Here is a 15,200-nt window from a genome sequence, read left to right as displayed (position 1 = left end):
ATAAAAACACGAGCTAAAGACTGAATGCTCGACCTTCTGGAAATAGCATCTAAATCTCTTCTCAAAACAACTCCCAATTGTGTTCAGAAAATGACTCTTTGGAAGTTATTCGGCATAATACACTGTTACTGAATTAAGAAAATAAACAACAATAACCAAAAAATACCCCCAAACTGAATAGATATATGGCTTGTGTGTCTTATATGACTTGGGGGCTTCACAACAAAACGAAACCCTTGCAATATATTTTGACACGCTTTGTATTTCAACTTCTTAATACATGTAATAGAGTTGTGTCACATGTAACCAATTTAAACATTTATTTCAGTGCCACTTTGTGGACTTTGGAGGTAAAACTCAACGTTTGTTATATTCCCACAATTCCATAGTTTTAGTTAAAGCGGGTAATTTTCATTAAGCTGTCCCTACTTCGTTAGAAAATAATAATTCTGCACTGTGCTTCTTTTTGTCCTTTCGTAGATAGACTTATGAAAAAAGAGTCGTATTCTACGTATTGTTAAGTATGTTTTCTTTTTACCTTTTCGGAATCTCTGTATTTGTGTGCCCCTGTACTTTGTGTATGTTTATATTTATATATGTTTGTATGTGCATTTATAGGTGTTTGTATTATTGTTTTTCTTATTTTAGTTATCATGAAATATATCTGACGCTCATAATTTCTCTTGAATTTGAGCGAAGTAAATAAGTTTTTGTGATAGTGGGGGATATATAGTTGTTAGAGGAGAAATACTAACCATCATATTAATTACACTTTTTGCCAGAGTTTGAGTGTGTTGTGTTGTAGTTTAGCTGGTTGGCATGAGTTTAATTCTTAGGTTAGTGAACCTAAATAGGAGATATGTACAGGGTATATGAGTTTCGCTAGATATATCAAAGAAACTCAACAAAATTGCCTTGAGCCTCAATGACAGTCCTGATGCATACTAGAATCAGGTGGCTTCTTCCCATTCTGCCTACAACACCTAAGGCATCCCTTCCGTTCAATGCTCCCAACCTATGATGTCACGAACATAACTATCTAGATCATTCAAATCAGGATGCTTCAAGTTCACATGATTGCAAGGTTCTGGCTCCTGCTGGACACTAATTGCTCACTCCACATCTTATAGAATTTGTATCTGCTGTCCCTGTTCACTACATATCTGATAGTGGAATTTTGCTATTTTGAGCTTCTCTGCAATTCCCTTTTCAATCTGTTGGGGTTATGATACCCTAGACCTGCTGGCTGAATTTGACTGTCCTGGAGACCTCTCACTACTGAGAAAATTTCTTTCTCTTGGCTATTCATGGCATGTTCCCGCTGTACGTTTCCTATTCTTTCCTGACCCTGAACATGAAGGACCCAGTCATGTTGAAGAAGCTGGTAATTTATGAGTTGCTATGGTTGGCAGTTAGAACTTGCCTTTTCATTTCACGTGTCAGATTGAAATTGGTCAGGTTGATTCACTCATCTGGTGACAAGCATAGAACATTGACCTTTTCATTCATATATATGCACACATGTTGCTTACTACAGTTTCCACCTACCAAATTCCTTCACAAGGTTCAAAGCTGTAGTAGAAGGAAAAGTTCTATGGAATGGGATTAAACTTGAAACTACATGTTTAAGAAGTAAACTTGTTAACCACACAACTATCTTTTTGAGACAGGATGGTCAAATCAGAGTTAATACTATCAACACAGTAGTGCATAGTCTGAATAGCCGGCCTTTCTGTGTTGGGTCATGAACACCCCTGCTGTCTTCCTTTAGACATGATATGTGTTTATTCCTGAGAACTTTTGTGGAAAATACAAAGGTGGTCTCTGATTCCTTTATTACACTGGCTAGGTATAGACAAGTCTGTCACACCACACCTTTAGAAATTAGAATGCAAAGATCTGGAACAATACCACAAAACATTTTGTCCAATACCAATGTTTCCACCAAGCCACAGTTTTGGACTGGTATTTTATCAACCTTTGAAAGGATGGGAAAGCAATAGTTGATGATGGGGTTTACAATGCAAGATGTAAAGTACCTAAAACCCTTAAATTTCTTCCAATTTGTCATCATACCACAAAACCAGTAAGAGCTAAATGCACTTAACCCTAGGCTACCACAAAGATCTGAGCCAATGAGACAGCTGTTAGCCTACTACAAATAGCAACTGAATATTCCTCAAATTACACCCCTATCATATTAAAAAATGGGACATATTAGGTAATCTCGAAAAAATGGTGGGATGGTCATTGGTGGGTTATTTTCAGTTATAGGTTTGCTCAATAGAAAGTCATCAATGGACACAGAATGGGTTTGTTGGAAGTTTGTAAGAATCTGCATGGCCTGAAGATCCAGCTGGTCAAGATGAAGTATGTAGAAATGGCGCAAGTGTCACAGTGCACAGACACCAACTCTGGTGAGATGCAGGAGGAGTTGCGGTCAGAACTTCCAGTGTTGCAAGCCCCAAACCTAGAGATGGCGCAAGTGTCACAGTGCACAGACACCAACTCTGGTGAGATGCAGGAGGAGTTGGGGTCAGAACTTCCAGGTGTTGCAAGCCCCAAACCTAGAGATGGCGCAAGTGTTACAGTGCACAGACACCAACTCTGGTGAGATGCAGGAGGAGTTGGGGTCAGAACTTCCAGGTGTTGCAAGCCCCAAACCTAGAGATGGCGCAAGTGTCACAGTGCACAGACACCAACTCTGGTGAGATGCAGGAGGAGTTGGGGTCAGAACTTCCAGGTGTTGCAAGCCCAAAACCTAGAGATGGCGCAAGTGTCACAGTGCACAGACATCAACTCTGGTGAGATGCAGGAGGAGTCGGGGTCAGAACTTCCAGGTGTTGCAAGCCCCAAACCTAGAGATGGCGCAAGTGTCACAGTGCACAGACACCAACTCTGGTGAGATGCTTGAGGAGTTGGGGTCAGAACTTCCAGGTGTTGCAAGCCCAAAACCTAGAGATGGCGCAAGTGTCACAGTGCACAGACATCAACTCTGGTGAGATGCAGGAGGAGTCGGGGTCAGAACTTCCAGGTGTTGCAAGCCCCAAACCTAGAGATGGCGCAAGTGTCACAGTGCACAGACACCAACTCTGGTGAGATGCAGGAGGAGTTGGGGTCAGAACTTCCAGGTGTTGCAAGCCCCAAACCTAGAGATGGCGCAAGTGTCACAGTGCACAGACACCAACTCTGGTGAGATGCAGGAGGAGTTGGGGTCAGAACTTCCAGGTGTTGCAAGCCCCAAACCTGGAGATGGCGCAAGTGTCACAGTGCACAGACACCAACTCTGGTGAGATGCAGGAGGAGTTGGGGTCAGAACTTCCAGGTGTTGCAAGCCCCAAACCTAGAGATGGCGCAAGTGTCACAGTGCACAGACACCAACTCTGGTGAGATGCAGAAGGAGTCGGGGTCAGAACTTCCAGGTGTTGCAAGCCCCAAACCTAGAGATGGCGCAAGTGTCACAGTGCACAGACACCAACTCTGGTGAGATGCAGGAGGAGTCGGGGTCAGAACTTCCAGGTGTTGCAAGCCCCAAACCTAGAGATGGCGCAAGTGTCACAGTGCACAGACACCAACTCTGGTGAGATGCAGGAGGAGTTGAGATCAGAACTTCCAGGTGTTGCAAGCCCCAAACCTATGTTGAGTGACAGTACATCACTGGAAAGTTTCCTCAAAGACAGAAAAGTTACCGACCTGGAATAAGGTGCTAGTGTTGATTGAGTAGAAAACCAGCTAGGCTGTTGGGAAGTGGCACCAGGGAGCTGGTTAAGGTAGGAACTAACTGTGGCATGTAAAGTCTCATAGCCTGAGCTTTGGAGAGCATATTTGCACTAGATGAAATTCCTGATTCACACAGTTTGTAATGTCCACTGAATCCATCCAACTTTTCTACTGGGAAAGGTGAAGTTATCAGCTCGTCCTTTGTGTTTGAAGAGGACCATGAAGTACATACCCTGTAGCTGTCCAGAAGCTTTGGGTGAGGGCTGCTAGTGCTGGTGGCATGATCAGGTCCTGAGGCAATAGCAGATATCATCCATAGTGGGATCAGCCATTGCAGGCACCTCTGCCCATTGAAGAAAACTATTGCTTTTGTCAAGGCTGGTGTGTGAAGATGATGCCAGCTGCCAGGTACACTAGCAATTGCTTGAGACAGGGGGGGGGGGCTGAAATATGACCTGGCAACATCAAAGCAAGTTGAAGAAGCAGTAAGTTTATGTCAAAGAACCTGGGGTGGTCTCAGGTGGGTTCATATGAAAATGGTTAATTTCTCTCCTGCCTACTTTTCCTTGAGGAATGATTAGGCTGTTGTCTCTTGGAGCTTGGCTTGATGTGATTTCACATACAAACTCTATAGAGAGAAACTTCTAGTGAATGCCTTTCACACTTTAGTCTGCTAGAATATGTTAAAAACAATTGTAAGCATTATTTTGATTCCTACTACATCATGTGCTTATGCTAAGTATGGATGGCTTACTAGCAATTTAACAACTTAAGGCAAATTTATAGATGTCACTAAAGTGACAGAAGGTACAAAGTGATCCTGGCATTACTAGCAATGCCAGTACCATTTTGCATCCTCTGTCACGTTAGTGACGTCATATATATATATATATATATATATATATATATATATCACTGTGACCAACCAGGCTATCAGATGTTGCTATACATCGCTGGTCACAATGCACTTCGCATTGTTTTAGCCTTCAAATGACGTCACCCCAATGGCTAAGCGAGCAGGCTAAGCGAGAAGAAAGAGTGAGAGAAAGTTGTGGCGAAAGAGTACAGCAGGGATCGCCACCACCCCCTGCCGGAGCCTTGTGGAGCTATAAGTGTTTTTGCTCAATAAACACTCACAACGCCTGGTCTGGGAATCAAAACCTTAATCCTATGACCGCGCGTCCGCTGCCCTAACCACTGGGCCATTGCGTCTCCCATATGTATATATATATATATATATATATCACGTGACCGACCAGACCATCAGATGTTGTTACACATCGCTGGTCACAATGCGTTTGCATTGTATTAGCCTTTGAATGGCGCCACCCCGCTGGCTAAGCGAGCAGGCCAACAGAAGAAAGAGTGGTAAAAGAGTATAGCAGGGATCACCCCCCCCCCCTGCCGGAGCCTCGTGGACTTTTAGGTGTTTTCGCTCAATAAACACTCACAACGCCCCGTCTGGGAATTGAAATCGCGATCCTGCGACCGCGAGTCCGCTGCCCTAACCACTAGGCCATTGCGTCTCCCATACATATATATATATATATATTATATATATATATATATATATATATAATATATATATAATATATATATTATATATATATATATATATATATAATATATATATATATATATATATATATAACAATAAGAAAATGGAGGGGATCAATAGGTGGTATTCATCAACTTATATTATGTCAGTTTGTTTATTTGTTTACTAAAATGACAATTATAATAATATACATACATGTATAACATATTATGTTTTACATATATAAAGATACCAATAATTATTAAAATATATAACATACAGGATTAGAAATTGGGTTAATATCCTACAGCTGTTTCAGCCAAGAGGCAAAAAATACCTAATTCTACCTTTATCCCTCCAGTAGCCTGAAGTAATTAGTAGATGAAATTGAGGTACTTGGGTGTTATATACATATGTGTGATTTATGTGTTTATATATGATATATGTGTGATTGATAAAAGTACCTGAAGATGGCCAGGGAATAGGTCAGCAAAACTGTACTATATGGGTTAAACTGTTGAATATAAGGTTAAACAGTGTTGAAATTTGAAGGTCGTCTAAAATTATTTTCTGCAAATTTCCCCCATTTCATGTGTTAATGAAAGAGATGGTTTTTAAGCTGATGCATTTTATTTTTTAAAATTTATTTTGGTATAGTTTGAGAGGTTGAATTGATTAGAATGAAGAAGCACAGAAATGAGAAAGCTGAGAACGTGAAAGAAAACTGTGATGAATGGTTGTCCACTAGAAACCGAAAGAAGGTGAGTTAACATCATCATCATGATATATATATATATACATTTATGATATAGTCAGTTGTGTTCTAGCGAACCAATATGATAAAAAAATATTCTAGTCTTAACCACCTCAACCTCATGTTATCAAACATAGTTCATCTTAGACCATGCTATGCAATATGTCTTGGCTTTTTTGTTTTTTTTTAATGAAAGTAGTGTGACTTGAGAGAAATTCTGTTTCCTATTTCTAGCAGTTTGAGCAACTTCCTAAAGGTTCTCTCATATTCAGTAATTCAACCCTGAAAAAATTAAGTGTCTTTGTTTCTGCCACATTAGCTCTGTTTGAACCTATGAGGAGCAAAGCGTACATGGTCAGATGACCTGTTAGAAATACCATACCAGCTTAAGGGCCAGGGCTTTATTGGATGAATGTAGTGCTAGATACTTTATCTGAAAATACAGGATGGTGATAGTTGGAAAGCTCTGCTCATAGGTCTGCTTCATCAGAGCCAATCTGTATTAAAGCAAACCAGTTTCGTATCAATGATTATTAAACAAAATTAATTTTATTGGGTTGTCCGGAAAGTTTGTGCCGATTTATAGTAGCTTACCTTTCGACTTATTTTAGAACATGGTTGGGTCCATAAAATAGGATTTGACTAAACCTCCATTTAGAGCACATTTTAAGCTATCTTTTTGTGGAAGAAGGTTTATGTTCCTATAACCTGTGTTAATTCTGTAACCCTTTAAAATGGAAGATAAGAAAGTTCATTTTCGGCACTTGATGCTTTGGGAACCAGACAAAAAGTGCTGCAGTTTCACTGGGATGTGTTACCCCACCCTCCATATTCACTCGGTATTGCTCCTTCGGGTTTCCACTTATTCAGGTCTCTGCAGAATAGTCTTAATGGTAAAAATTTCAATTCCTTGGATGATGTAAAAAGATACTTTGATGAATTTTTTGCCTTGAAACCACCTCAATTCTGGGAGAGGGGTATTTTCAAGTTAGATGGAGATGCATTGTGCAACAAAATGGTTCATATTTGGTTGATTAAAAATGTAATGGCAAGTATTTATTGACCTTTTTCTTTCCTTTAAAAATCAGCACGAACTTTCCGGACAACCCAATAATTTTTTACATTATTTTCTAAATGTTGGTATTTTTACAAGTTATAGTGTAACACAAGGTTAAGCTATATTCAATATGACACGTTGGTTTAGTTATTGCTTATCTGTAAAAAAGAAGTTAGTTATTAAAAATGAAATACAATAGAAGCACGTTCACTAACATGTTCATAGCAATACAAATTTCTTTGAGATATTGGTGATTATAATAGAATTACAAAAATGCACTTAAATACTGGGCACAAAAGAAAAAAAACTGAATGTTTTTGTTTTCATTTGTTAACATTTTAGTTAATATTAGGCTAACTATTGTTCTGGCTGTGTAAAAGATTGGGTGGAGTCTTTTCGTGGAACAAAGCTCTTGCTCCCAACAATTGTATTGAGTGGGAACAGATGAAGTAGGTGTGTGAAAAGAATTACAGTTGTGGGATGGGAACAGTTTCAGTAGTTGAGTCCTGATAAAAGAAATAGTGATCTTCTTGTTTTTTTATTTGATCCACACTGAATTAAGGGAAAATCTAGAGTAGATATAATATTGGACTGACATCATGCTGATATTGAATTTAATCCCACAACAGGTGTTTTGTTATGTATTTGAATTATACATTTAAATTCTGCATTACTTGTTCACTGTATGATGGGGAAATGTCACCTGTGATAAATCAATTTCCTAATTATGAGAAAATATATCCCTCAATCCCTTGAAACTTTGTACAAAGCACTGAGCGTCATGGGAAGAGGGTGTAATCGGGTGGCATTTTACATTTCATATTGCATGCTGTTTAATTCCAAGTCAACCCTGTCCAAGGAATATATCAATCAAAAGCCATTCTATCAATGCCCATCCTTTTATTTTTTTTTTAATCACTAGTATATCTAAAACTACAGAATCCAGTGTTACTTTTCTGTTTTTGAGACTTGCCAGAAATAGTATGAGGATGAGAAATAAAATTTACTTCTTGTTATTACATTTCTCTGTCATGAGAAACAATGCCAGATCAATGTATCTGATGAACTGGAGTATGTAAAATCTATTACGTTGCCTTTGAATGTGTTTAAGAGTTATTCCCCCTGTCAGTTATTTTGTTCAAATTTCTACTTCCCTCTATCTTAATTTTCTAAATATCATTTAAGTTTTTATCAATAATTTATTTTATATTTTTATCTCTCATTGTAATCCTACAAGATTGAATGACTAGTGAGATAAGGAGGAATGATTTATTTTCAGAACATCAGAATGTTAAGTAAAAAAATAGTTCTATTTTGTGAGTTTGTGAAATTGTGCTAATGCTTGAACTCTATGTAGCTACTGGGCCTGCTAGAAATAGCCAAATTTTCCTCAAATCATGTCAACATCTTAAGCAAGGACGGACCTGTTAGATAATGTATTCCTATATCGTATCGTCCTAAGAAGATAGGAAAATGAAAGGTTTACTCAATTAAGTTGATCTGGGGTTAAACAACAAAAAAATAATAGTCCACTAGTTTATTATTTTCTAAATTTTACCTTAATTCAATGTGTTTTATCAAAGATGCCATGGCAAGTCTTGAACTTGTGTCCTTTAGAATAAGAACTGCTCCTCTTCTTATTGAACTACTATACCTGTCTTATTTCAGGAATTGCATGTTCACAAAGATACTGCACCTGTTTTTGTTCAACCATTGCACCATGCAGGGACAGCACCTGTCCCCAGCTAGTTATTGTACCTGCACTCATTTTACTACTGTACTTGACTGTTATCTTGCTGCTGTACTTTGTCCATTCAATTATTGCATCTTTGTGTGGATATAGCCTGGTGGTTGTTAGGGTGTTGCATTCAGGAGTGCAGTGTTGTGGGTTCACTTCCCCAAGCCACACTTTATGTTTCATGCTGCTGGGTGGTTGGTTTTACGAAGGGCATCCAGCTGTAAAAATCCTGCCAAAACAGACACAGAAGTTTTGTGCATGTTTTTGTCTGGCCGGCTCCTGTCAAACCATCCCACTCATGCCTGCATGGAAGGCGGACGTTAAACTGCGATGATGATGATGTTGCACCAGTCCACTCAGCTGCAAATGGGTAATGTCTGACAAGATAAATTATGGTCAGCAATGCATCAACCTCATCAGGAAGGATATAAATAAACAAACTCATCAATGACACCCATAAAATTATTAACCATCTTACGAACAATAACTCTGAGCACCTTTTCAAACTCCACCTGTCTAACACCCGTGGACATGTTTACAAAGTCAGAAAACAGCACAGCTCCCATGACTTTCGGAAACATTTTTCACGCTAAGAGTTGCTGAAGCATGGAACAGACTGCCAGCATCAGTTGTTAGTTGTCGAAGCACTGCATCCTTCAAAACTTCCATGCTTCCTGAGATTCGCCAACAATATACCTGATTTTCTCCCCTCCATACACATGCAAGCATGTATCTGACTCATACACTGTTCGCTTTCCAGACATTTGTACATTACTACATATACTTTATACACACTTTTTGACAAGTTGTGGTGCACCTGAGCACTGTATACAATAATTTCATTATTATTATTATTATTATATAGGTGCAGGAGTGGTTGTGTTGTAAGAAGCTTGCTTCCAAACCTATTGATTCCAGGTTCAGTCCCACTGTGTGGTACCTTGGGCAAGTGTCTTCTGCTATAACTTTGAGCCGATCAAAGCCTTGTGAGTGGATTTGGTAGACGAAAACTGAAAGAAGTCTATCATATATATATATATGTGTGTGTGTATGTCTGTGTTGTCCCCACTCCATTGCTTGACAACCGATGATCTTCCTTGATGATTTTTTTGTTTTATATATATATATATATATATATATATATATATATATATATATATATGTCATTTAATGACCAATTGATGATGATATATATATATATATAAAATCACCATCATCATTGTTGAATGTCTGCCTTCCATACTGAATTGTTTCCAAAGGAATTTTTGTTCATTCTTCAGCTAAAACAGTCTCCTGTTCTTGTAGTGATAATGGTGGAGGATATCGACTCCTTACTTGTTTTTCTAAAATGCACCATAAATGTTCAATATTGAGATCTGGGGACTGTGGTGGCCAGATAAGATGTTCAACTTCACTAGAATGTTCTTTGTGCCATTCAGTAACAACTTTAGCTGAGTGAATTGGTGCATTATCATCCTGAAAGATTGCGTTTCCCTCCGGTAACAGTTCCGCAACCAAAGGATGAATTCAATTAGATAAAATGCTTAAATAATCTTGACTATTAATTCTGCCATGAAGAGAAACCATTGGGTCGGCGGATTTCCAAGATATAACCTCCTAGATCATCACAGGTCTTCCTCCGTGTTCAACAGTTGGAAGAATGCAGTCTGGGTCAAATGCTTCTTTTGGCTGTCTCCACATATATTCGGCTGATGGTCGGAAATTAGGTAAAGGATGCTTCGTCCGAGAAAATAACATTCTTCCACTGCTTTAGGGACCAATTCTGTAGGTTTTTACTCCACTCTAAATGCTTTGCAGCATTTGTTTTTGAAAGTAGTGGTTTTCTGATTGCAGCCCTCCTGTGAAATCAGCCTTGTGAATTTCCCGGCGAACAGTTTTTGTGGAAACTGGGTTCTCGTGGGGGTTATTAAGCTCTGCAGCAATTTTGAGAGCTGTATTTTTGTGATCCTTTCTAACAATTTGCTTAAGAGTCCGATGATCCCTATCTAAAAGTTTTAGTTTTCTTCTGGAGTTTTGTTTTGACGAGGAGGTTTTTTCCCTCTTTCTCAAAGGCTGTCATTACTTTCGAGAAAGTACTTTTTGATACACCAAACATTTTGGCTGTTTTTGTTACACTAGTGCCTGCCATATGAGCACCAACATTTTGACCATTTTGAAAGTCCGATAGATCTGTCATTTTAATGAATTTTAATTACCCTTTTCTGATGATATCTGAAAAAAAAAACCCAGCAATTTTAGCAAAACATATTAAGCAACACTAATAATAAACCAAAAAACAAAAAAATAAACAAGCTTTTGACGGTTTTATAGATATTTCAAAATTATGATGCTCGGTGTTACCATTATTTTGTCCAACCCCTATACATACATATATATTATGTGTGTGTATGTTTGCAACATAAATAGGCATTTAAAATTTAGTATTATTCTTATTTCTCTTTAATCCATTTACTTTTTTTCTAAAAATAGATCCGCTTTCATTTCTTTACTTTTGGCATATTTGGTTTCATTGTATTCAAATTTTTTTTTGTTACTCTTTCATTTCATTTTTCTATACATTTTCCTTTAGGTTTGTCTCACTTCATATATTTGTGTCTGCTTTAATTTAAAATCTTCCTTGTTATATTTGTTTCTTTTTTTATCTATGATATATATATATATCATCATCATAATTTAATGACCAATTGATGATGATATACATGTGTATATATACGTTTGTGTGTGTGCATATGTATATATATATGTTTGTGTGTTTGTATATGTATATATATATATATATATATATGTGTGTGTATATATATATATACATGTGTGTGTGTGTGTATATTTATATATGTATATGTATATATATATGTGTGTGTGTGTATATGTATATGTATATATACATGTGTGTGTGTATATGTATATGTATATATATATATATATGTGTGTGTATATATATATGTATATATATATATGTATCTATATATATATATCATCTTTTAACGTCCGCCTTCCATGCTAGCATATATGTATGCATAAAATCTCTTGTTGATTTTTTTTTTGTTTACAACGGACGCTAAACGATGATGATGATGATGATGATATGTCTATATATGTATTTATACATAGTCGATAAAACAACTACAGCAAGGGAGATTTTAATGTGAAACAGACACAAATAGATATATGAAATTAGACAAGTAATACTTAGAGGGAAATGCCTAGAATAATGAAATGAGACAGTGACAATTGAAAATTGAATTCAATGAAATTAAATGTGCCAAGCACAAAGAAATAAAGGGAGATCTATTTTTTTAAGAAAAGTAAATGGAAAGAAATAGGAATGATACTAAGTTTAAAATGCCTATTTATGTTACAAACACATGCATGCATGGACCAGGTTGAACTTACAAAACTACTGGACCAGGTCGTGAAAGTTCCAGAGTTGATTGGGAATAGAATTAAAGTAGATAAGATGCTGTTTGGTTTAGTGTTTGGATGGAGTACCACTGAGAGCATCCACCTAGTGAGACAGCTGCAGGAGAAATGTTGGGCCAGAAATAAAATACTGTATTCGGCTTTCGCTGCCCTTGAGAAAGCTTTTGATAGAGAGTCCCTTGCTCTGTTATCTGGTGGTCTCTAAGGAAACCTGGAGTAGATGAGAGGCTTGATGGAGCTGTATAAGCCATGTACAGTAGTCCTGTCCGTAAGCTGAGAGTCAGTCATGAATACAGTGATGAATTTAGTGTATCAGTAGGGGTTCACCTGGGTTCAGTTCGCAGTCCACTCTTATTCGTCATAGTCATTCAGACCATAACTGAGGAATTTAGAACTGACTGCCTCTGTGAACTACTATACGCTGATGATCTTGCTCTTATTGCAGAATCAGTAGCTAAGTTGGAGAAGAAATTCCAGGCATGGAAGCAAAACCTGGAATCAAAGGGCCTTAAAGTTTATCGAGTTAAGACCAAAGTTGATGTTAGCAAGAAAGTGGGTAAGACTCTTTTTCTGTCAGATAAATGGCCCTGCTCAATATGTAGGAAAAGAGTTGGAAATAATTCCGTTTGTTGTTCCCGGAGCAAGCTATGGACACATGTGATGCAGTGGAATCAAAGGTAGATTAACTGAGGAAGTCAGTTTCATATGTGGCAGATGCACTGGAACAATAAGGACTAATTATTCATGTTAAAGGTAGTTTGTATGATGCTTGTGTACGAATGGCTATACTCCATGGGAGTGAGGTATGGGCTCTGAATGCAGGAAACATGCGTTGACTAGAGAGGAATGAAGCTAGTTTGCTCTGATGGATATGCAGCATCAGTTTGCATGTATAACAAAGCGCAAATTTGCTGAGAAAAGTTGAGCTTAAGAGGAATCAGATGCAGCATACAAGAGAACGACTACGTAGGTTTGGACATGTGATGCTTATGACTGGAGACAGCTGTATAAAGACGTATCTATTGTTTAATGTGGATGGTAACTGTGGAAGAGGGAGGCCCGGGAAGACATGGAATGAAGTATTGAGGACCAATCTCAGGAAGTGGGGCCTCACGTATGAGATGACAATGGCCCAAGATATCTGGTGATATGAGGTTCTTGAGAAGACCCACCCACTTCAGTGAAACTGAGTTCTGGATGTGCTGCATGCTCCACCTGCATTTAACCAAATTTTTCACACACCCTACCTCTTACTTCCTCTGTTTCATGCATTATGCTTATCTTTCCGACCCAACTCCTGCAGCCCAATCCTGTTGTCACTGCTCTGCCCTCTATTTCATTGCTATCACATTGTCCCACCATCCCTCTATATACTGAGGTTTCGGTAATTGTTCAGTTTAGTGATCTAAAGAAAGTAAATAAATATCAAGTGGGAGGTAAGAAGTAAAAGAAGCACTTTACTTTTTATACAGCATAAAGACTGGCGATCGTTGCCAGAAAGTGAGCCAACTGTCTTAATTTTCTCAGTGGAATTATGCCAGAGAAACTATGAAATAAACAATTCGTCTGATGTGTCCCAAACTGTTGTCTCAACTTCCATTTCACCTGTATCCACATGTTTTCCACATTTTGTGTGTGGATGTCTTGATCATGATCAACAAAATGTTGGTGTATAATTACCTGTGTGTAGGCATCACCATTGAGGATAATATTATAATATGCTTGCCATTCATCACTGACTATGTGAGACCCAGGCAAAAATCCACCTTTGTATCTGCTCATTTAAAGTTTCTCCTGTGCAGTCAGGTATTTTAACCAAAAAAACTTTCTTGAGACTGATTGCAAAGTAAAGAATGACCAAACATCTTTGACTGAGTTATGTCCCTTTGCTTCTTTTACTACTTATCTCCCTCTTAATTTTTATTTACTTTTTTTTTAATATCACTGAGCTGAACAATTACCCAAAGTTTCACCAGCCACTGCATTCCATGCCCCGTTGCATTCATATGAACTCCCTACTTTCTATTTATGCACCGTTGGCAATGCTCTACCTTCCCATTTATATTCTCATCCCCGTACCTTGAGAGTATGCCCTGGCACATCATACTGTCTCTCTCTTGCTCTCTCTCTCTCTCTCTCTCATTCTTGATCTCTCTCTTTCACTCTCTGACTGGGGCAACCATGCATCCCTTCAACGAAATACCTTTTTCGGTCCCTTGGTCATTCTCAAATCTCTCATCACCTGGCACAGGGCTACCTCCTCCGATGCCCCTACCCTCTTGTGAGCTGCTTGTTGAGCCTGCTGGTGCAGGTGCCACATAAAAAGCATCCAGTGCACACTATAAAGTGGTTGGCATTTGGAAGGGCATCAAACTGTAAAAACCATGCCAAAACAGACCATGGTGGGGCTGGTTCCATGTAAAAAGCAATCAGGCCATTAGGAAGGGTATCCAGCCATAAAAAAACAAGGCCAAATCAGACCTCGCCAGTGCTAGTGCCACATAAAAAGCATCCAGTCCACTGAAGGTGGTTGGCATTAGGAAGGGCATCCAGCCATAATAAAAAACATGTCAAAACAAACAGTAAAGCTTCGTGCAGCCCTCTGCCTTGCCAGCTCCTGTCAAACTGTCCAATACATGACAGCATAGAAGATGTATGTTAAATAATAAAGATGATGATTTTATATATATATTTATATATATATGCGTAGGAGTGGCTGTGTGATAAGTAGCTTGCTTACTAACCACATAGTTCTGGGTTCAGTCCCACTGTGTGGAACCATGGGCAAGTGTCTTCTACTATACCCTCAGGCCAACCAAAGCCATGTGAGTGAATTTGGTAGACAGAAACTGACAGAAGCTCGTCTATATATATATATATATATATATATCTATATATATATGTATGTTTGTGTTTGTCCCCACCACATTGCTTGACGACCAATGCTGGTGTG

General features: G+C 38.3%; 1 protein-coding gene across 4 annotated transcripts in view; it reads left to right on the top strand.

Moving 5' to 3' along the window:
* Nucleotides 1-15,200, top strand: part of LOC115229081 — a 28,628-nt gene that overhangs the window by 1,115 nt on the left and 12,313 nt on the right. For 3 of the 4 annotated variants that reach the window (XR_004997274.1, XM_029799504.2, XM_036499098.1), the window contains exon 2: nucleotides 5,915-6,018. Coding sequence is in view for 3 of the 4 variants with exons in the window: in XM_029799504.2 (XP_029655364.1) it covers nucleotides 5,938-6,018 (81 nt within the window). In the remaining variant the exon portion in view is untranslated. Of the gene's footprint in view, nucleotides 1-331; nucleotides 351-5,914; nucleotides 6,019-15,200 lie in introns of those variants that run through there. The other variant, XM_036499099.1, reaches the window with a different exon arrangement.

This window comes from Octopus sinensis, unplaced genomic scaffold (assembly GCF_006345805.1).
Source record: "Octopus sinensis unplaced genomic scaffold, ASM634580v1 Contig11718, whole genome shotgun sequence".
NCBI classification, from domain to species: domain Eukaryota; kingdom Metazoa; phylum Mollusca; class Cephalopoda; order Octopoda; family Octopodidae; genus Octopus; species Octopus sinensis.
This window is presented reverse-complemented; position numbering and strand designations above follow the sequence as displayed.